At 38.1% G+C, this 23,780-nt stretch overlaps 2 protein-coding genes across 3 annotated transcripts in view; one reads left to right on the top strand and one right to left on the bottom strand.

Annotated features, from left to right (window-relative positions):
* The window catches only part of PDGFD (platelet derived growth factor D), a 248,163-nt gene that overhangs the window by 103,524 nt on the left and 120,859 nt on the right, over positions 1 to 23,780 (top strand). The gene's annotated exons all lie outside the window — the stretch shown is intronic.
* On the bottom strand, positions 18,529 to 20,687 carry DDI1 (DNA damage inducible 1 homolog 1). Its single transcript, XM_023208136.3, has one exon. It carries the CDS (start codon positions 20,458 to 20,460, stop codon positions 19,270 to 19,272), a length of 1,191 nt encoding a protein of 396 aa, XP_023063904.1. The 5' UTR covers positions 20,461 to 20,687; the 3' UTR covers positions 18,529 to 19,269.

Raw genomic sequence — 23,780 nt, 5'->3', positions numbered from 1 at the left:
GTAGTAGCTGGGACTACAGGCGCCCGCCACCTCGCCCGGCTAGATTTTTGTATTTTTTTGGTAGAGACGAGGTTTCACCGTGTTAGCCAGGATGGTCTCGATTTCCTGACCTCGTGATCCGCCCGTCTCGGCCTCCCAAAGTGCTGGGATTACAGGCTTGAGCCACAGCGCCCGGCCTGCCTTTGGCTTCTTTATGTCCATGAGTAGCCAGTGTTTAGCTCCCACTTTTAAGTGAGTGCATGTGGTATTTGTTTTTCTGTTCCTGTGTTAATTTGCTTAGACTAGTGGTCTGGCCCTTTGTTTTATGTATAAATTATGATGTCAGACTGTGGATTTTTTCAAAACCAAAAAGTCCTACTGGGTTTTCATTGAGATTATTTTAATTTTCATTGAGATAATTTTAATTCTATGCACCAAATTATGGGAGATTGACATTATAGCAATATTGGGTTTTTCAATTTAATGTTCTTTAATTTTTCTTAACAATGTTGTATAGTTTTCTACTTACAGGTCTTCCACATGTTTTGTCAAATTCATTCTTAAGAACTTTGTGGAGTTTTTTTTTCAGGGAGGAGGGGATGAGGTATCAGTCTGTCGCCAAACTGGCATGCAGAGGCTGGATCTCAGCTCACTGCAATCTCCGCCTTCTAGGTTCATGTGATTCCCCTGCCTCAGTATCCCGAATAGCTGGGACTACAGGCATGCACCACCACGCCTGGCTGATTTTTTGTATTTATCAGACAGGGGGTTTCACCATGTTGGCCAGGATGGTCTTGAGCTCCTAACCTCTTGATATGCACTTCTCAGCCTCCCAAAGTGCTGGGATTACAGGTGTGAGCCACCACGCCTAGCCAGCTTTTTATGATATTGGAAATGTTTACATTTGATTTCCAAGGGTTCGCTGCTAGTATATTTAAAAAATGCAATTTATTTTGGTATCAAATAATTGTTTTAAATGTTTTATTAAAATATGAATTTGAAAATTGTTTTAAAATGTAATTTTTGATAACAAGCTATCTTAGAAGCAACTGTTGGTAGGGTTGTGTTGTTTTGGAGGCTGTGAGGCAAAATCTTTTCCTTGCCTCTCTCCCACCTTCTAAATCCCAGGAATCTTTGGTGTTCCTTGACTTGTGGTTCCATTGCTGTAATCTCTGCTTCCATCCTCACGTGGCCTTCTCCTTTGTGTCTCTGTGTCCCAAATCGCTGTCTCTTTTCTCTTATGATAGCACCAGTGCCCGGATTTAGGGCCCACCCTAAATCCAGAATTATCTCATCCTAAGATTTAAAATATAATTACATTTGCAGAAACCCCATTTCCAAATAGGTTCCCATCCACAGTTATCAGGGGTTAAGACTTGACCATATTTTTGTTTTGGAAGGGACACTATTCAATCCACTGCAAATGGCTAGACAAAAATTAACTGTGAAAATAAAGACCATTGCTCCATATTAGGTATTCTATCATTGTTCAATGTAAAGTATATAAAAAAAGACACAACTTGGACATATGATGTATTTGTGTTTATAGATAATCTGACATACATAGGGATGATTCTGTCCCTCTTTTCCATTTCTACATTTTTAAAAAACTTTACTGTTTGATGAGTTTTATATAACTTAAAACAGCTATAGGTTTTGGGGTAAGAGGATTTTTAGCAATTTTATATCATATTAGAATCTTTTAACTTTGAGGTGAATATTCTGGCTCTGATTATTGGCTTTTTGTTTTTTATTAGGACTGTTATTTTAAAAGGAAAAAAATACTTAAGTCAGAAATAGAAAGTACCCTCAGTGTTTTATTTCTGTTCTTGTTTTTTGTTTTTCCTCTTATATGAAGGAAGCACATCTAAATGAGGAGAACAGAGTAGCAAAATACCATTTCTATGGCAACAGTTCCATTATGCTTGTACTTCAGTAGTAATTTCTGTAGCACATTGGATCACTATAGTTGGCACCTTCAAAGCCCTCAAACTGGGGAAATAACACATCAATATCTATTATGTCACTTCAGCACAAATTCTGGGAAGGCATCTCCAAGTAAAAAATATTTTAAATGGGTCACCTTAATAGTGTGTTTTAGGTTTTTAAAATAATAGAGTTATGATTTATTTAAATTTTTTCTTAATCTTCAAATAATTTTTTTTACTACGACTACTAAAGAATAATAATTATCTTATTGATCCAACTAAGTGCCAGACACTGATTTACTGCTTCAATATATTCTTTCTATTCCTGTAATGCACCTGAGTTACAATTACTATTAGTTTTATTTTCAGATCCTGGAGCCAAAGTTACCCAGAAATTAAGAACGTTTTAATCATTTATGCCTTCAACAAATATTTATTAAGCCAGCCATTATTCTAAGTATCAAACATACAACAATGAAAAAGACTGAGTGAGAAACTGACAGGACCAGAATGCAAACTCACATCCGTGTGACTCCAAATAAGGAATACATCTGTGCTCCTTTCAATAAATACTCGCTGACTGTTTGCCAAACTCTTAATTCCTTATAAATACTTTATTTGACATGAACTGGTGTTTTGTAGTACAATGGAGCAGCATAACCTTGTCCCTGCCAGGGAATTTACTTTTGAACGTACATGACATTTATGTAAAAGCCATTGGTAGGAACCAAGAACATTTTGTTTTAAAACATTAACATTAAAATAAATAAACTTTTATATGCCAGATGCTACTTGCATAATGTGTTCTAAGTGAACAGCATTGTTTTTCTTAAAGGTAAGACATTAGGCTTGGAAAGGTTAAGGTACTTGCTCCGCCAGAGGCTGATTCCCTCCACCTGTGCTTGGTTTGTATCTCCTCCTCTCCAAGGCTGATTACCCTGGCACCATTACCATCTCCCCCATCTCTAGCCTGTTTCCCTTTACAAGTGGCTTCTTTTTGGCATTTCAACTTGCTTAAGTATCTCTCATCTAAAAACTAGCCAATGTTTTCCCTTTACCCTTCTATTCCCCTGCTCATGCTTTATTTATCTTCCTTTGAAGCAAAACAATTTGGAAGCATTTTCTACATTTGTTATCATTACTTTTTCCTCTCCCATCTATTTCCCACCGTCTTCATTTGTTTTCTCCCTTTCTACTTGAATTGCACTTTCCAAAGACTTTGCCGATTTGATGCTAAAAATGGTATCTCATCGCCCATGTGATGACTTTTATTTCTAATATGATTGAATATTATTTCACATTTCTTACCCATTTCCCACATATGTGTTTATGTTGCTTGTTCCAGTATTTTGCCTATTTTCTTATTGAGGTTGCCTTATTTCTTTTAAATTATCATATATTTGAGGAGGAAAATAGACTATTTCATCACTCTTTGAGCAACATAGATCAGAATTAAGAAGTTAATATATGATCACTGATAAAGGTCAACAGGGTGTGTCTGGATGAGAACGTTGAGCAACCAAACTATGAAGGATATTGTGCAAATATGCAGTTGTCATTTTACCAAAGCTTTATTTCCCAGCAACATGAACCTTTTCGATTCCTTTACAGAAATCATTTCCCAGTAGTCAAAATCCAGTTATGAAATAAACGTGTATTCCAGTTATGCCATTGTTTGTTGCTGCAGTATTTGGTATAAAAGTCTCTGGAGACTGATTTGTGTGTCTCATGGTGTTGTGCTGGAATGGTGGACGCTGTGGGCTTCCAGCAAGTTTGTCTTGGGAAAAAATGGCATGCCTAAACTTTGCTGGCCTCTTTTGCTCTTTCTGTATGTCATGAATCTTCTGCCTTCATAAATGTCTCTGTTCTGCCTCTTGCTACGCTATAAATCTCTCATCTCTTTTTTTGTGGCAAAGTACCATCATAACCAAGACTGGCCTGAAATTTGGAAGACTCAGTAGTTTGGGGGCATTGTTCCATTCAATTTTATAGATTCATCAAATTTTACAGAGAGCATGTGTTATTTTGTGTCTCAGCACTGTATCTGGTTTGATTTCTCTGCATTATGTAAGTGTTTGTAATATCCTGTTCAGTTGAATATATGTGCTTCTTGTTCTGAACCCTCTGCAACAAACCATGTTCCAAATAGTTGATTTGCCCCCTCCCAATTTATTTTTACGTGAATGCAGTTTGGCTTTATATATGGCTGCAATTACATTAAAGCATATAAATAGTTTATCTGCAATTTATAGTTCTTATAGCTAATTAACACATTTTCATAGAAACAGTAACCCAATCTGAAGTATTTTAGTAAGAAGCTAAATATATTCTAGAAGCTGTTTGTGAAACTGTTAATTTCTGCAGGAATTAATTGCCATCTTACTTGAATTGAGTAAGTAATATAACTGCAGTTTTAAAAATACACATTTATGAAAAGATACACACAAGCAAAGGGTTAAATTTCAGTTATTTTGCATAGTGCCTTTGCCCAACTATCTAAAACACAAGAAAGAACAAAATAATGTCTCCTTGGAGAAAAATTTATACATTGTAAAAAGACTCTCATTTTCTTAGTATTCTTTCTAAAAATTCTTGTGATATAAAAAGGACCTTTTTTCCCCCCTCAAAGGTATCATTAGGAAATCAAGTTAGATCACTAACCCACTTCAGTTCAATAGACTGAGGTTTTTCAGAGAAGTTCACCATTCCAAGTTTCATAATAAGAAAGTATTTGTTCAATTAAATCATGAGCATATAAACTAAATAATTGGAAAACTTTGGCTTAAAATTACAGGATGAAAAGTCACTGTTACCACCAATATTCTACTTAAAAAACTACTTTACTGTGTCTCTGACAGAGAATAAAAATGTAGAAATTCTGTACTAGACAGAATAAAAATCCTACAGAGTCTTTCTGATAATGAACCATCAGAGAGGGAAAGAAGTTACACTGGAGATATAAATTTTTGAAAGGAAGAAGGAAAATCTCCTCTTTTTTCTACAGCCTACTCAGGAAATTTTATACAAAAGCAACCAGTTCCACAAGCCCTGGAGTGGATGAGGGCATCAGTTTAGAAATAGGTTGGTGATAACTCTGAGAATCAATGAAATTAACACTAGAACAGAAACAACTACCTCTGCTCGTGTTAACCATACAGCATTAGCCCCAATTGGACAGAAGCAAACGTACACCAGAAAATACCCCTACAGTCTTCTTTATTCTTATTGCAATTCATTAAACACTTACTGAGCACCTTCCCTGGTAGCTAGCATGCCAGGGAACCCCACACCTTCCAGCTCATCAATAATTAATAAATATTTACTGAATCTCATTAGTGAATACCTAAATGTCACTTAAAAGTAAAGGCTAACAGTAACATTCATTTCATAAAGGCTTCCCAGTAGTAAAATTAATAAAATAAGCTTTTTTTTGCTCTTGTTTTTTAAAGAGTTTTATTGATCAAGATAGTTGAGGTTTTGCTGGATTTCTACTGGGTTTTACATATTGTTTTCACTCAGAACTTGCATGACTGTCCATGTCATACTTTAAAGTTAACATTGCAGTTCAAACGTATGTTGAACTTCAGCCATCAAAAGGAGTAAAGTACTGATACGTGCTACAATATGGATAAGTCTGGAAAACATTATGTTAATTGAAAGAAGCCAAACACAGAAGGTCTTGTGTTGCATGGCTCAACTTAAATAAAATACCCAGAGTACCTAAATCTACAGAGACAAAACACAGACTGATGGTTGCCAGGGGCAAGGAAGAATGGGGAATGTGGAGCAATTGCGTAAGGTGTATAGGGTTTCCCTTTGGAGTGTTGAAAATGTTTTGGAACTAGATGGAAATAGTGGTTGCAAAACATTATGAATGTGTTAACTGCCACGGAATTGTTCACTTTTAAATGGTTAATCTTCTGTTATATGAATTTAAACTCAATTTAAAAAATTGTACCATAATTTTTTTTTATTTTTTAAGTCAAAAAAAGCCCATTGGTTAATTGTATATTTTTCTGTATTTGTTTACATTTTATGGATGAAACAGTAGTGTTTATAATATCTGACCAGCATTTTATTCAAGAAATGTCAATGCAAAAATTGTTTGAGATCTGTGTAATCACTGATTTTTTTTTTTCTTTCAGGAATCACCATGCTATTATTAGAGATTTTCACCTAGGATTTTACCCATCTGTATTATCTCACTATACAATCACCTACTTTAAATTTTAAATCTTCCCAGGGACCTCTGTATTCATTTATATTTAAGTAATTCCTGCGATGTTGGAAGCTTGCAGTTGGTATGACTCCCGTAGTGGAATCATTCTGGAATATCTGTTTACATGCTTCATCTTACACATCATTAATGAAGGTGTCAACTAGAAAGGTCACTAGCAGCAGTACCTACAGCACCCCACTGATCATTTGAGTGGAATTTGATATATTGCCTTTAATAATTGCCCTGTTCTTGTCAACTAATTTTTAGTTCAGGGCCTTATGGTCAATACAATTCAAATTAATTTTTCTGATTTTATGGTACAGAGATGTTACCTAATTCCATGCTGGTGAAACCTAGGTACCAAACTTTCTTTGCTACTGTTGAGTGTTATTACTGACAGCATTTAATTTTAATTGCTATGATAGTTAATGACAATGGTTTTCATCATAATGGAGGGCAATTTTTGTTCTTTTTCCTGTATCACCTTGTGCTGCCTGTTTCTTTTGTTGGCTATAATCTATAGACTGTTTTGCTGCTCATTAGTACCTTTAAGGCCTGAGGAAATAACAAGGGCAAACTCACCTGTTCATTTTGCCTGGCTAGCAGCCTGTTATCAATCTAGGAGGCAAGAGTGAGGATTGATAGTGTTGAGTTAAATGGATGTATGGTTTATCCATCAGTGTAAGAGCTAGCTTCCCTGACATGAACAATTAAGATTACAATCAGTCTTGGAGTTGGGAGGACTCCTGGAGTGATCCTCTGCCCCTGTGTTTCTCAACAGGAGTATGTGCTGCTGGAGATGGGGGAGGGACAGTTATTTGTCTTGCAAAACCCTTCCATACATTAAAGGACATTGAGTACCCCTGGACCTGCAGTACTAAATGCTGATATTTGCCAGGACATCCCAAAGTGCCCCACATGTTTCTGGGTGTTTCCGAGTGGAGCAGACCCACAGGTTATCACATTACTTGATGAGCAAAATGAGGTCGGGAAAGGTTTGGTGCCTTGCCCAAGGGCGTATGTCTAGGAAGTGACAAAACTGGTGTTAGAACCAAAATTATCTTATCTGGTCTGGTGCTGCTTCTATCAGCAAAGCTCTTTTCATGTAAATGTTTTAGAGTAGAATCTCAAGTTGGGCCCTCAGGACTGGCCTGAGATTCAATTACCTTTTCCTATTCAATTTACTCTTTTGTTTCATACCTTCTTCTTACTTCTGAATCACTCTATCACTCCCTACTTCCCTTCACTTCATTTATTCTTATTTCACTGAGAAAATAGAGCAGAACAGTCTAGTCTTCACACCATCAATCCTGCAGTCTACCTGCATTTACACCCATGTGTGCTGTCTTCCTTCCTTTTACAAGTAATGAACTCTTCCTGCTCCTGCCGAGAGCCCAGTTCCTCCCTCATAGACAAGAACTGTGCTGTATGAATGACTCTTTGTTCTCTCTTGCTTTTTCAAACTCTCCCTCCCATTGGACATATAACGTATAACCCATACTGAACTACCCGTATATGTCCTGTCAACATATGACCATACTGAACTACCTTCATAGTAAAAGACGTTCTCTCATGGTCCCTACCTCTATTATTATGATGTTTCTCTGCTTCCCTGAAAGAATTATCTCCTGAGAGTTGTTAGTTGCTCTCCCACCTCCTCCAATCCAATTGGCTCCTCAACCCCCTTCTAACCAGGTTTTCTTTCTTTACCATCCTCACAGAGTTACTCTTTTCAAAGTTAGCAACAACCTCCTCCTTGCCAAATCCATCCATTCTCAGACCTCATCCTAAACTCCCAGCCAGATTTGACAGGGTGACCCCCCTGTTCTTCATGAAGCATTTTATTAATTTGGCCTTCTAGGAATGATTTTCTTTATTTCCCTCTTACCTCATTGGTTTATCTTTCTTGGGCTTCTTCGTAGGCTCCTCTTCCTCTGCTGAGCCTAAGATATTGAGCCTCTCAGGAGCCTAGTTCTTAGCCTTTCTATTTTTAACAATACGACTGAAAAGAAAAAAAAAGCTTAAAAAAATAAATCAAATGTCTTTCCTTTGCTTAAAAACCCCTAAAAGCCATAACACTTGGAATGAAATTCAAACCCCTTATTTAGAACTACAAAGTCTTACGTAATCTAGCCCTTCTAGATTACTCTTTCAGCCACCCTAACCATTGTCTTTGTTGTTCTTCCTTGGACACTCTTAGTTTCTTCCTGCTTTAGGTCTTTGCTCTTTCTTTCTGAAATGTGCTTTGCCCAGATTTTCTCAAAAGTTCTCCTTTCTCATTATCCAGGTTCTTCCTCAAATATCTGTTTCTCACAGAAACCTTCCCTGACCCTGTTGTTTAAACTACTATCTCCCCCTTCCATTGCCCCATGTTCCCTAACAGTGCTTTATCCTTTTTCATAGAAGATATCTCTCCCTGAAATGATATAGTTATTTATTTGCTGTTAATGAGAGATAATATGATAGAGTGATTTAACACATAGATTCTAGTTCCGTGAATTCTGGATGCAGCCCCTGACTAGCTCTGTGACCTTGACAAGGCACAACCTCTGCGTTCCTCAGTGTCTTAATCTTTACAGTTGAGATGTTGTTTAATTCTTACAGTTTTTTTGTTGTAAAGTGAATTAAAATATATGACATACTTAGAATAAATGACTCACTTGGCAAGTGCTATGTGAATTATATGCATTATATTATTTTAAATGTTGTTTGAAACTTTCATTGGAAATAAGCTTCAAGAAGATGACTAGTGTGTCATTCTTGTGTACCACTATTTTTCTAACTCTGGAAGCAGTGCCTGATGCATTGTATAACTTTCAGTGTCTATTTTTTGAATGAGTAAATGAATGGCATACCACAAATTGGATGTACGTCTCAGCATACTCTCAATTTGTACTTGTGACTTAAAAACAAGATAGCTTTGGGAATGGCCTGTATCAGTAGCAAAGGTTAGTCTGTCAGGAAAAAGAGGTGCCTTAGAATATTTGTAAACTAAAACAAGCCATCTGCTCTAGCTCTCCATAGGGTTTTGGTAATCTTTCAATTAGGTTTGTTTCTGTTAAGACATTTTCATTCATATGGAGAGAGACTAAGAAGATATAGAATGTTTGAGGTGAACTAGGAGACAGAACACTAACAAGTTAAAAGAAGTAGCTTTGTTCATTCAAGAAAGAAGAGAGTAGAAAAATGAATGGCAGAATTAGAACTGGGGCTTGAATGTTTCGCTCTATCTAGTTGCTTCTATAATCATTTAAGTATTGTTGCAAAAATTATTTCTCAGTATTTTCTATTTGGAATTGAATTTTCATTTCTACTTAGCTGGCTGGATTTGTCTAGGTCAGGATGTCACCCTCAAGATGAAGACATGGTCTCCTAGTTGAGAGGTTTTGAATGCCTGTGCTTTTTAGAGTATTAAAAAAGTTAATAAAATGCAGTCAAATATAATATAGAAAAATGCTTCTGTGAGAGAAATAAAGGTTGTCATTGATGAGATATTAAATATGGCATTCAGGAATCTCTGTAATTCTCTCAAAAGTGTGCTAGATTATTCATTTGTATTTTGGGAGACTGAAATAGTCAGTGGCTTTTTAATCACTATCAAAGATACAACAAATTTACATTAGCTATGTACTATAATCATTTGGCCAACTATGAATGAATGTAATGCATTTAATATGACCAGTCACCTTCCCCCATTCTCCATGGTGGCTCAACTAAAGGATGCTGAATCATGAACTTATTCTCAGAACTTGATGTAAGATGTTAATACATCCATTTTGTTGTCTGCCAAGGGCTTTAGACCTTCATAAAACCATGGAAAGTTATAGTGTAGTGGAAATTTGAAACTTCCACAATAGCCACAACCTAAAATATGTTTAGAATTTTTTCAAAAGTAGAGAGAATTTAAAAGTATATTCTCAGTAGTCTTACTTTGGAGTTTTTCCTTATTTTTTTAAAAAAATAATTTAACCTGCAAACAACCCCATCAAAAAGTGGACAAAGGATAGGAACAGATGCTTCTCAAAAGAAGCTATTTATGCAGCCGAGAAACATGAAAAAAAGCTCATCATCACTGGTCATTAGAGAAATGCAAATCAAAAACACAATGAGTTACCATCTCATGCTAGTTAGAATGGCAATCATTAAAAAGTCAGGAAACAACAGATGCTGGAGAGGATGTGGAGAAATAGGAATGCTTTTACACTGTTGGTGGGAGTGTAAGTTAGTTCAACCATTGTGGAAGACAGTGTGGTGATTCCTCAAGGATCTAGAACCAGAAATACCATTTGACCCGGCAATCCCATTACTGGGTATATACCCAAATAATTATAAATTATTCTACTATAAAGACACATATGTTTATTGCAGCACTGTTCACAATAGCAAAGACTTGGAACCAACCCAAATGTCCATCAATGATAGACTGGACAAAGAAAATGTGGCAGATATACACCATGGAATACTCTGCAGCCATTAAAAAAAAAAAAAAAAATGAGCTCATGTCCTTTGCAGGGGCATGGATGAAGCTGGAAACTATCATTCTCAGCAAACTATCACAGGAACAGAAAACCAAATGTTTTCACCTCATGTTCTCACTCATATGTGGAAGTTGAACAATGAGAACACGTAGACACAGGGAGGGGAACATCATACACTGGGGCCTGTTGGGGTGGAGGGCTAGGGGAGGGATAGCATTAGGATAAATACCTAATGTAGATGACAGGTTGGTGAGTGCTGCAAACCACCATGGCATGAGTATACCTGTATAACAAACCTGCACGTTCTGTACGTGTATCTCAGAACTTAAAGTATAATAAAAATAATAATAATTTAACCTGAATCGCTGAGAGTAGATAGATAGTGTGGGAAGATTTTTGTATTTTTTATACAAGTTAAACAGATTTGTTATTGAATACTTACTGAAAAAGAGCAAGCACCATTTCCTGTCTTAATGAAGACATTTTCAAAACAGATACTTCGGAGTCATTATGCAGTGAGGCTTTGACAGTGGAAGCCTTGCCATATGGGGACATAAACTCATATGGCTATGGAATATCAATGAAATTGTTTTCTGTCAATTATTGTTTTGGAGTCCAAGTGATGGCAGTTAGCAATGTGTGAACAGAGAATATCATTGTTTCTGTTTTATTCTAACTACCCATCTGTTGCTTTAACTTTATGCTGTCATTTCGGATAGAATGAGGCCTATAGCACTGGCTCTTACATATACAATTTTTCTTAATATCATTTAATTCTGAACTCTTGATGAGATCCAACAGAAGTAAAGTTATTAAAGAGTGAATTGAAGAACTGGTTGGTTCAACAGGTAACAAAAGATGGCTTGTGTCTGCTTCTGGTGTCCTATTGATGTCATCAACTTCTTCGTGCTCCTTTCCCTTAATTCTGTCAGATATACCCCTGTTTTATTTACGTTCCAGAGGCAATTGTAAAGGTCTCACTTTGCCGTTTTACTTTCCTTCACATTATTTTTCACACTGGATGTTAGTGGCAGATCTGTTTTTCCTTAGTTCCTTCTCAGACTTCTGCTTCCATGGCAACATAACAATCTGGTATTATCTTCCTCTCCTTGCCCCCCAGTTTCTGGACTCCTTACAGCTCCTATCGTAGAATCACTAGCCCTTTTCTTTCCCTCGGTAATCAGACACTCAGCAAACCTTTTTCTAGGCCTCCTGTCCTGTTCATAAGCACATCTCTTTATCAAAAACCTGCTCATCTTTTACCTGACCCCTTTGTGCAGTCCTACCTTACATTCTGTTCATTGCATCTTGACTTTCAATAGCTCTATGAAAACTTGAAATAAATGTGAAAGTAACATCATTATGTATTTGTGCTTCTTCTGAAGTTTCTATTCCTTTGTCCAAATATTCTCTTAAAAAAACTCAAAACCTAGGATTTACTTTCAGACTTAAATTCAGTCTATCACTACCCTTACCTATTAGTATAAAAATGATAAAATGTTGTTTCATCTATGCTTTTCCAGCATAACCCAAGTTCATAGATAACTTAAATATTTATTTTGAGTATCCCATGCTCTCATTTTCTGATGTCAGTTTGTACTCACTTTTTTTGTTGCATAAACATGTACCACTTCTAAGGAGACTTGAAAATTAAAGCAGTTTGATCAATTTCAGCTGTAGTATGAATCTTCTTGAAAAAATTTATAGGATTATTTTATTAAATCATTTTAGTATTTCTAATGTGAGTTTCTTATCATTTTTAAGATATTTAATTTTCCAGTCCAGAAATATTTTATAAATGAGTTTAAATAAGGTAATATCTCCTATATAAAGAGAATAGGACATTCTACTTTCAACATTTAGACATATACTGATCATTGATCATTCAGGCCAATTTTCAGCTTGTTGAGAAGTGCACAGCATGCTCATGAGCACAAAATTAAAAATCCGCTTCTAACACTGTTGTCTATATTTATTAAGCAGATACTGTCCTTCACATAAAGCACTAAGGTAACTGTATTGCTTTATGTTACTAGCACTAAAGATACTAGCACTAAACTTATGATCATTAGACTAAAGATACAATTATTAATAAGATTATGACTACTTCAGAAAATCTTTGCACTTACTGGATTTTTGGCAGTAATTTAGGTTCCATTCTCAGTTTTATAAATGCCCAAGCATTTCTATAACTGCTGTCTGGTTGGTATCTCATTGTCTTTGATAATTCCTGTTCTATTATTCCCTGGAATTAAAGTATGTGACAAATGCTTCATCCAATTGACTCACTGTTGGTAGTCAATTCCCTGTGACTGTTTTGCTGGTTGTTCCCCTATTGTGTAAGCTGCAAATCCTTTTCATTAACTTTATGAGAGAAGTATTTGTTTGCAATTGCTGATACGGTTTAGATATTTTTCCTCTCCAAATCTCATGTTGAAATGTGATTCACAATGTTGGAGATAGGGCCTAGTGGGAGGTGTTTGGGTCGTGGGGGCAGATGCCTTGTGAATGGCTCGGTGTGCTCCCCGCGGTACTGAGTCCCCTATGCAAGATCTGCTTGTTAAAAAGAATCTGTGACCTTCCCCATGGCTCTCTTGCTCCCTCTCTCACCATATGACATGCCTGCTCCCTCTTTGTCTTTCACCATGAGTGAAAGCTTCCCGAGGCCCTCACCAGAAGCAGATGCTGGTGTCATGCTTCTTGTACAGTATGCAGAACCATGAGTCAAATAAATTTCTTTACTTTAAAAATTACCCAGCCACAGGTATTCCTTTATAGCCACACAATGTGAACTAATACAATTGTCAAATTGTAGGAAGGATTGTAGCAAGGATTAAGCCCCTAATAGTAGCGAGTTGAATGCAGTGCCACTGTGGGCCAAGGCAGAAACAGACCACAAGCTTCACCTTGAAGTTTAGCCTAAGAATCGGCCATGTGCTTACTCTAGGTTGATAAGCTGAGTCATCAGAAAGGGACTCTGGAAGACTTATCTTCGAGGCGGTGATAGATCCTCAGATATGCCTGGGAGCTGCCGCTCTCAACACCAGTTTAGCACCAGAAGTTGGTGGCTGTGTGAAGAAATCCATCACCTAAAATGGTCCTGACATACAGCAGGTGGTCAATAAGAATCTGGTGAATAGATCCTGCCTTGTTGTACTTAGCGTCTCAAATGGAGAGCAGGAACCATTTCCCTCTACTCCGTATTCTATATTTTGTGATTCAGTACTGAGTTAAACATTATTTTTAAAGATTTTACTCTGCATTTTTTCTAGTTCCTCTAACTGAACTTTTAAGTTCTTTAAAGGTTAATGGTATAATTTAAATTTCTTCATCTCTCTGCATGATATTGGTCAATGACAAGACTTTTGAAAAAATATGTTAAATTTTTAGTGACATGTAAGAATGCAAAACACTAATACCTTTTGACTGATAGACTAATTGAATCCTTAGACATGACAGGAGTTTGAAAGGCAGAATATGTGAATTAATGTAATTTTAAATTAATTTTCCTCTGCATCTTAAGGGATCCTTATACTAAAGCCCTGATAAAGTAAGGTTTCAAAATGGTGATTGATGGTGTGGGGTAAGAATTTAATGGATTTAAGTAGTTGCTTACCTGGAATATGCTTATTTGTTCATTGTCTGCTTTATTTGGACAAGGCATCAATACATCAATTAACGGTAGAAAAATATCCTCATAAAAAATACCCCTACGTGAAACATAGCCCACATTGCCTCCTAGGGACTTTAACATAAGAGGAAATTGTCTGGTAATTTGCATAGTGGTGCTCTAAAAATGGGCCTTACTTATTTGAAATATAGAAAAACTGGATTTATGAAAATCTCAATAAGAAAAAGCAATCAGAAAACATTCATTGCTGTAATAAGAGACAAAGCCACTCCAGGTGCACCTATCTCAACAGCCTGTTAACTGGGCCCTCTGAGGAAGGCACAGAAGACACAGCAAGACTGCGAGCTCCATTTTTTTCTGATAACAGAGCCTTAGAAATTCAAAGATTCTAACAGATGGACCTAGGTGTGGAAAGAAGCTGGGGTTCAAAAGCAAGTTTGACAGTGGCTTTACCTTGAAAATATTTTCATTTTTAGATAACTTGCCAATGATAAAAAAAGTATTGTGGAATGGTAGCTAGTCTATAATCATAGCCTAGTTCCCACCATATAAATCAGTACACTTCTAACTAAGACAGAATCAGTTAAAATCAACCCAGACTTGCATTGTTTTGTTTTGTTTGTTTTCCTTCTTTCTCTACCCATCTTTACATTTGCTCCTCTTCTTTGTTTTCCAGGCTTTTGCAAACCCAAAGAATAACTAGGAATGTTGGCACTGATTAATATAATTGCATACAATTTCCTAGTGAGAATCCCAGATCACTCTCATCACTTAAGTGCTTATTTATGGAATGTTGGATGTCAGAAAATGGCTCTTTTATAACTGGCATTCTGAAAGAAGCACAATGTTCTCTTAACTAAAATTACAACAGTTAATACCTGCAGTGAAGATGAATTTATACATGCAAACATCCATTTATCCTTTTCTTTTTGCAGAACAGATTTCCCCCTAGAAACAAGAAAATTTTTATGACCCAATATTTTAAGAAAGAGGTTAAGATTATATGTTCTGCTTATCTAAAACAACATCCATCTTCTGGTTTAACTACAGCAGAATCTGTTGCTGGCAATCTTGAAATACATGTCTATCACACTAGTGATTTTCTTTTAGGTAAGATGGTTATTTAAGTGAGCATTAGGTGAAGCCAAGGATTTTTTAAATGGCTTGAGACAGGAAAGGTCTGTTTCATCATGTAGTCTACTTTATCCTCATTTTTAATAGGGAAAATAAAACAGAAAATGAAGATTTGTTCATCCATTTCCAGGTAGTAAATTTCCAAAAGTAGATATTTATCAGTTGTGTATTAGTAACCTGAAATTTAAGAGGAGGATTTTTGTTGCAGCATCAGTGATGAACATTTTAGACACATTAAAAGTGCATTTACTGGCTTGCTTCTTATTTTAAAAATAACCCCCATTACAAAATTTATTCTTTTGTACCAACATATTATTAATTTCATGTCCATTCTTTTTATTCTTAGTTGGTTACAAGTCTGTCTTCTACCCCTACAAGGCAATAATCACCTTGAGGTCTGAAACTATAACCTACTCATTTCTATATGTATAAAAATCTGTCTGGGAGCTTATTTTATGTGTATTCAATAAATAATTGTTGTGTATATTCTGAGTTCTGCCTACTCTGTTGTCATTTCTACTGGCATAATTTTGGTAGTTTCCACAAAATAAAATTTTATAAGAATTTTGCAGATTTTGACCTAGCATTAAACTATGTCAGATAAAGAAGTTACAAAGGAACTTGGCATTCGAAATCAAAAAGCTTTGAATAGGACAGTCTGGTGAGTCAGTCCATGTTTTGTAAATTGTGTATCAGCATATCTTGGTGGGATACATGAAATATCATTTTAAAAAGAAGTAAGACTAGGAAATGATGAAACGTATCCTATTATTTCAAGAATCCTTTTTGTTTCAGTTATATAGAGATAGAGATATACAGATATATAGATAAACACATATACATATATGTGTTTGTGTGTGTAGTGTGTAAAATTGGGTCACAGTGTAAAATGTAGTTTGTTGTCAAAACAATTTTAAAATCACTGAGCTTTGAATATTTGAATGTTTCTAATAATTCTGAGCCTCAAATTTTCCATCTGCAAAATGGGCTTAAAAATAATTATTTTTGGCCTGATGTGGTGGCTCACACCTGTAATCCCAGCACTTTGGGAGGCCGAGGCGGGCGGATCACGAGATCAGGAGATCGAGACCATCCTGGCTAACATGGTGAAACCCTGTCTCTACTAAAAATACAAAAAATTAGCTGAGCGTTGTGGCAGCCACCTGTAGTTCCAGTTACTCTGGAGACTGAGGCAGGAGAATGGCGTGAACCCGGGAGGCGGAGCTTGCAGTGAGCAGAGACCCTGGGTCACTGCACTCCAACCTGGGTGACAGAGCGAGACTCCGTCTCAAAAAAAAAAAAAAAAAAAAAGATTATTTTTAAGTTTATCCTGAGGATTAAGGGCACTAATATGCAAAGTACCTTGCATGGTGCCTGATTTACGTAGAAGACAAGCAAACGATGTAGCCTTTTACCAAAACTAATCCATTTAAAATTTAATTGATTAGGACCTTTTAAAGTATACACAGAATTACATCAAGACTTTAATGAAACTAATTTTTCAAACACTTTTCTATTTGAAAGACAATGATTTTTAAAAGTTAATCAATAAGGGCATTGCTTAATTAATTCATTTGGTTTAATGATTTTTCTTTGAGGTCATTGCTTTTCAGTTCAGTATAGATCTTCCTAATTTATTCATTCATTCACTCAAATCATATTTTTAGGATTTGGAATATGGCCAAAGAAACATGAAATTTTTAGGACAATCCAAATTTGTCCTATGAGAAACAGTTAAAGAATCTGGTGAAAACCTACTAAATCCTAAAAATGAATATGTGGGCTGATACTCATTTCATATATTAAAAAGCTTATCTCATGCCAGAAAAATTAAATGTGGTCTTGGCAGAAGGAAGAATGAAGACTGACTTCTTGGAAGTTATGGGACAATAGATTTCAGCTCAAAATAAGAAGCAAATAATTATACGTGAGATTTGTCTCAAAACATTACAGCTACCTCAGAAGGGGTGTTCCTCTAAGAAGGTAGGGTGGGTATGGTCAGATTTGGTATCATGTAAACTGTCTTTTATCTTAAAGATTCTGTGGCTAACTTTAATGGGTCAGACACCCTGAGGAGTCCCGTGTGATATATGCAAATAAGACTTTTTTTTTGCCTAAATGAACCTTAAAATTGAGTTCAGAAGAAGATGCTGAGGGTTTTGCATATTTTTGTCTGTGAGAGAATCCATGAATTTATCAGGTCAATTTACATTTATTCATAAGCATTTTGCTTATCCCTGACTTTACTCTGAATGTCTTTGTTAATTACACTTGTCTTGAGTGCTTAATTACAAACAAAAGTAAGAAAGAAATCTGTTCATTTGATCATTTTTAGTGCAAACTACTGGGTGTAAAACTTTGTGCAGATGTAGACCAGATTGGGAAATGTAAGCATGGGAACACCTCTAGAGAAGAAAAATGGGAGGTGAACTGATGTTGGCTGGAAGGGAACCAAGAAGCAAAACAAAAAGAAGTATATGGGGATTATAAGGGAGAGTTATTTTTTTCTGTATCCTTTGGGAATGTTTTGTGTGGCTTTATATCTTGTTGGGAAAATAGAATAACTTAAAGGATATCCTAGATCATAATGAGGTTTTAGTGCGTGAAAAGTGACCCCCACCCAGGAAAAAAAAAATCATAGGTGAGGGATCTCAGTTGTAAAGTAGGTGAACTAATTTGTCTAAGTAATTAAGTGTAATCAAAGCATACACTTCTTGATTTTGAATCCACTGTTGTGCTACCAGTCTTGATAAATTACTGTCCTGAAACATTTCCCCTGCATCTGATGGCCTCAGGAAGCTGAAACTTTTCTCTCAGGTACTTTAGCCATGGGTTATAATTAAGTCTAGGGTCTTCCATTTCCCACTGTCAGTTGTAATAAAGACTAGCATTGTCAGAATGGATAATTCTGAATGAGGCCTTAGAGATCTTCTCATTCAAAAGTTTTCAAATGTTATTTTAACAGTGAGCACATTTGTTCAAACAATATTGATGTAGCAGCAGCTTAATATATAAAGCAGATTTTTACTTTAAAAAAGAGAGAGAGAGATGATCTAGTTGCAATGAGTATTAGAGAACCTGGACCACTGCCTGTCCCTACCTCTCACTCCCACCACTGTACAACTTGACTCCCAAGAAGTGCCATAATTTCTTTTTTTAAAAAAATCTAATTTATTGCCTTTGTTTTACAGCAAGAGTTTCTTTGAATGCAGGGGAAATAGAAAATTAATGTAGCATCCTTGGAGATAAATCCACTTTCTCAAATATGGCAAAAATAGTCTTTAGCTGTGGATTGCAGGGTGACTACAGGGGATCCAGGGGAAGGGAAGGTGTAAATATGAGGAAATTGGTCTTTATGCTGCCCCAAACAGACATGTGTAAGTATTAGTTAACATCACAGTGCAATTGACCCACCATTTCTAATACCTTTCCCAAAGAAAATAAAACCTGTGAAAATGGGCTTATTTCTCTCAATATAAAGAATTGTTAGTGCCGATATGAAATAGTTTTATGTGGATACCTTGTAAGGTCTGCAGCCATAGCATTTTTCCAGGGAATTTTGCAAAATAGCAATGATTTGAATAAGCCACCTGTAATCTGATAGGATAGTGTCTTTAAAGGAAGAAGCTGGTTTTCTTTTTCATGGATTATCTGGAAATCAGCTGGAGCCTCCAGAGCCTTCCCAGGATGTCTTTCAGTGATCTCTGGACAAGGGAAATGGAAGAGGGACCAAGACCAAGGAATCAGGACTGAGGTAGTTACCCATCTGAGAACGTAGTCCCAAGGCCAGGTTTAGTTGTTACTGATGGTTTTTAATGATTACATTGCCAGTGAGCTCTTACTGTATAATTTCCGGGGACCTGAGCCTCCCTCAAGGTGGTGACATATTTATAACGTGCTTTAATGCTCTTTTCGTCCTGAATCCATGACAGAATGTGTAATTTCCTTGTCCGAAGACTCATTTTTCCCACTTACCATCCTAGAGCATAAGGGCAACTCTCCCTCAGGAAGAAAGTAAGTCTGTGTGCCAGTGGTGCCGATGACCAGCACATTTTTCTTCAAATCGATGGAACATTGATGTCTCCGGAGCATATCTAGGCCTAGAAGCATATCCATGGGTTGATCCTCAAGTATGGAGAAAGAGCACTGTAAGAAATCACCTTCAATTTGAATCTGAGCTAGATGAACACGGCCAATAATTCTCTGTGTGCCCACTCCTTTAGCAACCCCAGCCCACCGTCGGTCCACCAGCCTCATGATGTTACATCGCTCGGCACAAGCCTGGCTCATAATGGTCATCTGGGCACCAGAGTCAACAAAAGCCTTCAAAGGATGCCCATTCACTTTGCAGTTAATGTAGAGCATCGTCACTTGTCCGAAACTCTCGGGGGCCTCTTCTATCGCTATATTCATGTTTTCTTCAATGTTCTGCTGCCGGATTTCCTCTTCTATTTTGGCCTGAGCTTCCCGGTCCAGTGGGTCGGCCATGTAGAGACGAAGCCTCTCTTGCTCTCTCAAGGCCTTTTCCCTTTGCTGCGCCGTCAGCACCTGAGAAAAGGTCTCAAGGCTGCCGCTGAGCAGGGCTTCCGCCAAGGGGGGGTTGCGTTCCTTGAGCAGCGACAGATCGTGCGGGTTGGAGAGCAGCATGCTGCGGATCAGGCCGGGGCTGCCCAGACCTTGCGGGCCGACCACCGTCTCTCCGGAGGCCAGGCCGTGTGACCGCTGGGCAGCGGGTGTGCGCTGCTGCTGCTGCCCTGGGTGTTGCGGGCGGGAGCTGGACGTCCCGGGCACCGCAATGCCGCCGAAGTCAATACGAGGCTGGTTCGGGGCACGCCCTGGAGCCCGGGGTCCCACATTGTCCTTCTGCAGTAAAACCACGACATCGCCATCTTTGAGGCCGTAGGAGCCCAGGGAACAGTGGTCCTCGATGAGGAGTCGCTCCATGTAGATGATCTGGATCTCTTCAGCGGGGACTCTGGACTCCGCCTCGCAGAGGACCTTGAAGTTTCGGAGCTCAAAGTCGGGACTGACCTGGAGGGAGAAGGTGACCTCGGAGAGGTCCCTCCGCACGCAGTACACGGTGATCAGCATGGCGAGGGCCCGGGCGGGCCAGGCGGGCAGAGGGCATGGGCGGCTCACTGGCGGGCTGGGGCGGGCCTGCGTCGTTGGCACCGCTGCTCCTCACGACTCCGTAGGTCCGGACCCCTCGGGCTCATTCACCTCTCAGAGAGGCGCGGACACTCATCTGGGGGTTGCCTCCCAGCCTCAGTGCCTGCCCTGTGGCCAGGTGGAGCCTTGAGGTAGCACGTTGTGTTCCAAAGTCCATTTGTAAGTGCGCTGTTTGGAACCTAGAATGCCTACTCCCATGGAAACACAATGGCTCAAAGCTGTCAGGTTTCAAGGCCAGCCCTTCGAAGCCTATTTAACACATGATATGAAAGAAATGACTTCAACACTTTTTTTTTTTTTTTTTTTGAGACAGGGTCTTACCCTGTCACCCAGGCTGGTGTGCAGTGGCATGATCACAGCTCACTGTAGCCTCGACCTCGTGGGCTCAAGCAGTCCTCCTCTCTCAGCCTCCTGAAAAGCTGGAACTACAGGCACAGTCTACCATGCCGGGTTAATTGTTGTATTTTTTTTTTTTTTTTAAATAGAGACGGGGTCTCACTATGTTGCCGGGGCTGTGTTTTTTGTTCGTTTGTTTTTTAATAGAGACGGGGTCTCACTATGTTGCCTGGGCTGGCCTCTAAGTCCTGGGCTCAAGCAATCCACCACACTTTGGCCTCCCAAGGTGTGAGCCACCGTGCCTGGTTTTTCAACACTTTCTAAACAGCATATTATCATTCGTTTTGTTCATATTAGAGTTGTATTGTTTGTACTTTTATTTTTTTCCCCAAACAGTAAGGATTCGTTTCTTGCGTGGCAAGTACCATTGTATGTGCATAGTAGGAAAGTCAGACTTGGAGCCTGCCCTTGAGGAACTCACATTTCTGGAAAGGGATAGACAGGTGAATGGGTAATCCCAAAACTAAAGGCAAAACCTTTTACAAAGACATGTTCAGGGTACTTACTGCCTTCAGTATCACCAACAGAACAGAGGATGTTTTCCTAAGGAGGAGACAAGCTGGATGTTGAAGGATGAGCATCTTTCAGGTGAAAAGTGGTCTCACTCCAAAGGAAAGCCATTTCATGTTACAAAAGCAGGAATTTATGGCAAGGGCTGTTATTTCTAGAGAAAGATGAGACATTTTATACAATAAAAAAATGTCCATGACTTTGAGTACCAGGATATGAAGCTGGAAAAAAATTAGTTGGAGCCAATTTATGAAGTCATATGTGAATCTAAGGAGTTTAAATATTAAATATTATCAATTAACAATAATTCCCCCTCCAAAAAAAAAAAAAAAAAGAAAGAAGAAGTAAGAAATGAAAGGAAAGGGAAAAGATTTGAAGCAGGTATTTGTGATTTTTTTTTTTTTTTAAATTGACTTAAGGAAGAGGCTTCTTGCAACACATGGATGACATAATGTGGCAGGAGGGCCAGGTAGGAGGCTTTTCCGGTGGTACAAAGAGGGAGCTGTTGCTAGAGTGTGGAAATGTCAGGAGGACTGAAGCCAGAGCAGTAGAGAAGAAACATGTTTGTTGAGTAAAATGGACAGAATGTTCATGCATACCCCTTGGAGGTGGGGAGTGTAAAAGAAATGGAGTGTGTGGATAGCACAGAGCATCTCTAAAATGAAATATAGGGTAGATGGATCATTGCCTTGAAGGGAGTGAATGAATAAGATGAACCTTTGAGGCGACCCACTTGACATCAGTTCTGTAGGAAAATGCATTCAGGATGCCACTCTAGAGGCCAATATGCCTCTCTCTGACACTTGGGCACAGCCACCTTCCCCCTACTCTCCCCCACCCCAACTTACACACACACACACACACACACATGAGGCTGTCATGGTAAGGGTGAAAAGTCCTTCAAGGCAAATGATGATTGGGTAGAAATCCTTGCATGCTAGTTATTTTCCTCTATGTTTAATAAAGTGTTTTATGGCCAGGCGTGGTAGCTTCCACCTGTAATCCCAGCACTTTGGGAGGCCGAGGCGGGTGGATCACGAGGTCAGGAGATCAAGACCATCCTGGCTAACACGGTGAAACCCTGTCTTTTCTAAAAATCCAAAAAATTAGCTGGGTGTGGTGGCGGGCGCCTATAGTCCCAGCTACTCTGGAGGCTGAGGCAGGAGAATGGCATGAACCCGGGAGGTGGAGATTGCAGTGAGCCGAGATTGCGCCACTGGCATCCAGCCTGGGCGACAGAGCGAGACTCCGCCTCAAAAAAAAAAGTGTATTGCACGTACAGAGCTCATGTTTCCCTGGCGTGGTTCTCTCAGGGGTACCTACTTATGAACCAAGATAGTCAATATCCTCTGCCTAGTCCCCCACTTCTTTAAAGTGTTGTTAGAAGGCCTGCACCTTTACACCATTATACCATTATGGAGAGAAGGAAGTTCACATCAGCCTAAAGAATTATTTTCTCATTTGTTTGTCTCCGATGGAAGACTATGTCTCACTCACTGCTCTAATTATCATAATGATTCCATACTCATATTTGCTTATATTAGACATGTTGACTGAATACCCAGTGTATGTGAAGCATGTGCTGAGTTCTAGGGAAACAGACACGAATAATGTTAAATATAGGCTGTATTCTTAAAGGAGCTCACAGTCTAATTTATGGCACATGCACACACACAAATTGAGGGGTAAAAAAATTGCACAGTAGGAACCATGATACCTCAGGAGAAATTAACAATATCTGGAGAAGATGTGAAGAAGCTGGTGAGGGATGTTGGGCAGAGAAGACATCCTGAAAGAGCTGGGTTTAGAAAGATGACAAGGAGTTAGCCTTGCAGGGTGGGCCAGAGTGGAGATGCAAAGGCTGAAAAGGAAGATGACCTGACTTAGAGCTTTCAATTGGAAAGACAGTGTTTCATGATTTGAGGAATTTGTTTTTTAATTTTAAGAGAAAAAAAATCTAACATTGTAATTTTCACCATTTTTACAGATGAATGACCCTAACACATGGTTCTTTGTACCCTGACAAGTTTATCAGCGATTACTAGTGGTTTCTCCTGAGTTTGGAAACAATTATCATGTGAGATGTCACATGCAAACTACTCTGCTAAAGAACAGATTGAGAAACCAGTAAGACTTAAATTCAGTGTTCCTTTATCTTTTTTTCCCCAAATAGCTTTGTACAATTTGTTCTTAAAACCATAGCGAGGGGGATTATACTGGGACTTTTGTTTTTTTAATAGCAGATGAAATTATTTTTGTAGGATAAGCTTCTTTTTGTTTTTCATAAAACAAAAATTGTGAGTTCACATGAAAAGAAACTAACATATTTTTTTCTA

This window comes from Piliocolobus tephrosceles, chromosome 13 (assembly GCF_002776525.5).
Source record: "Piliocolobus tephrosceles isolate RC106 chromosome 13, ASM277652v3, whole genome shotgun sequence".
Classification (NCBI taxonomy): Eukaryota; Metazoa; Chordata; class Mammalia; order Primates; family Cercopithecidae; genus Piliocolobus; species Piliocolobus tephrosceles.
Note: the sequence above shows the minus strand (reverse complement) of the source record. Positions and strands in the feature narration are given on the sequence as shown.

Coding starts and splice junctions, on each gene's coding strand:
- DDI1 (XM_023208136.3), bottom strand. CDS start 20,460: ATGCTGATCACCGTGTACTGCGTGCGGAGGGACCTCTCCGAGGTCACC.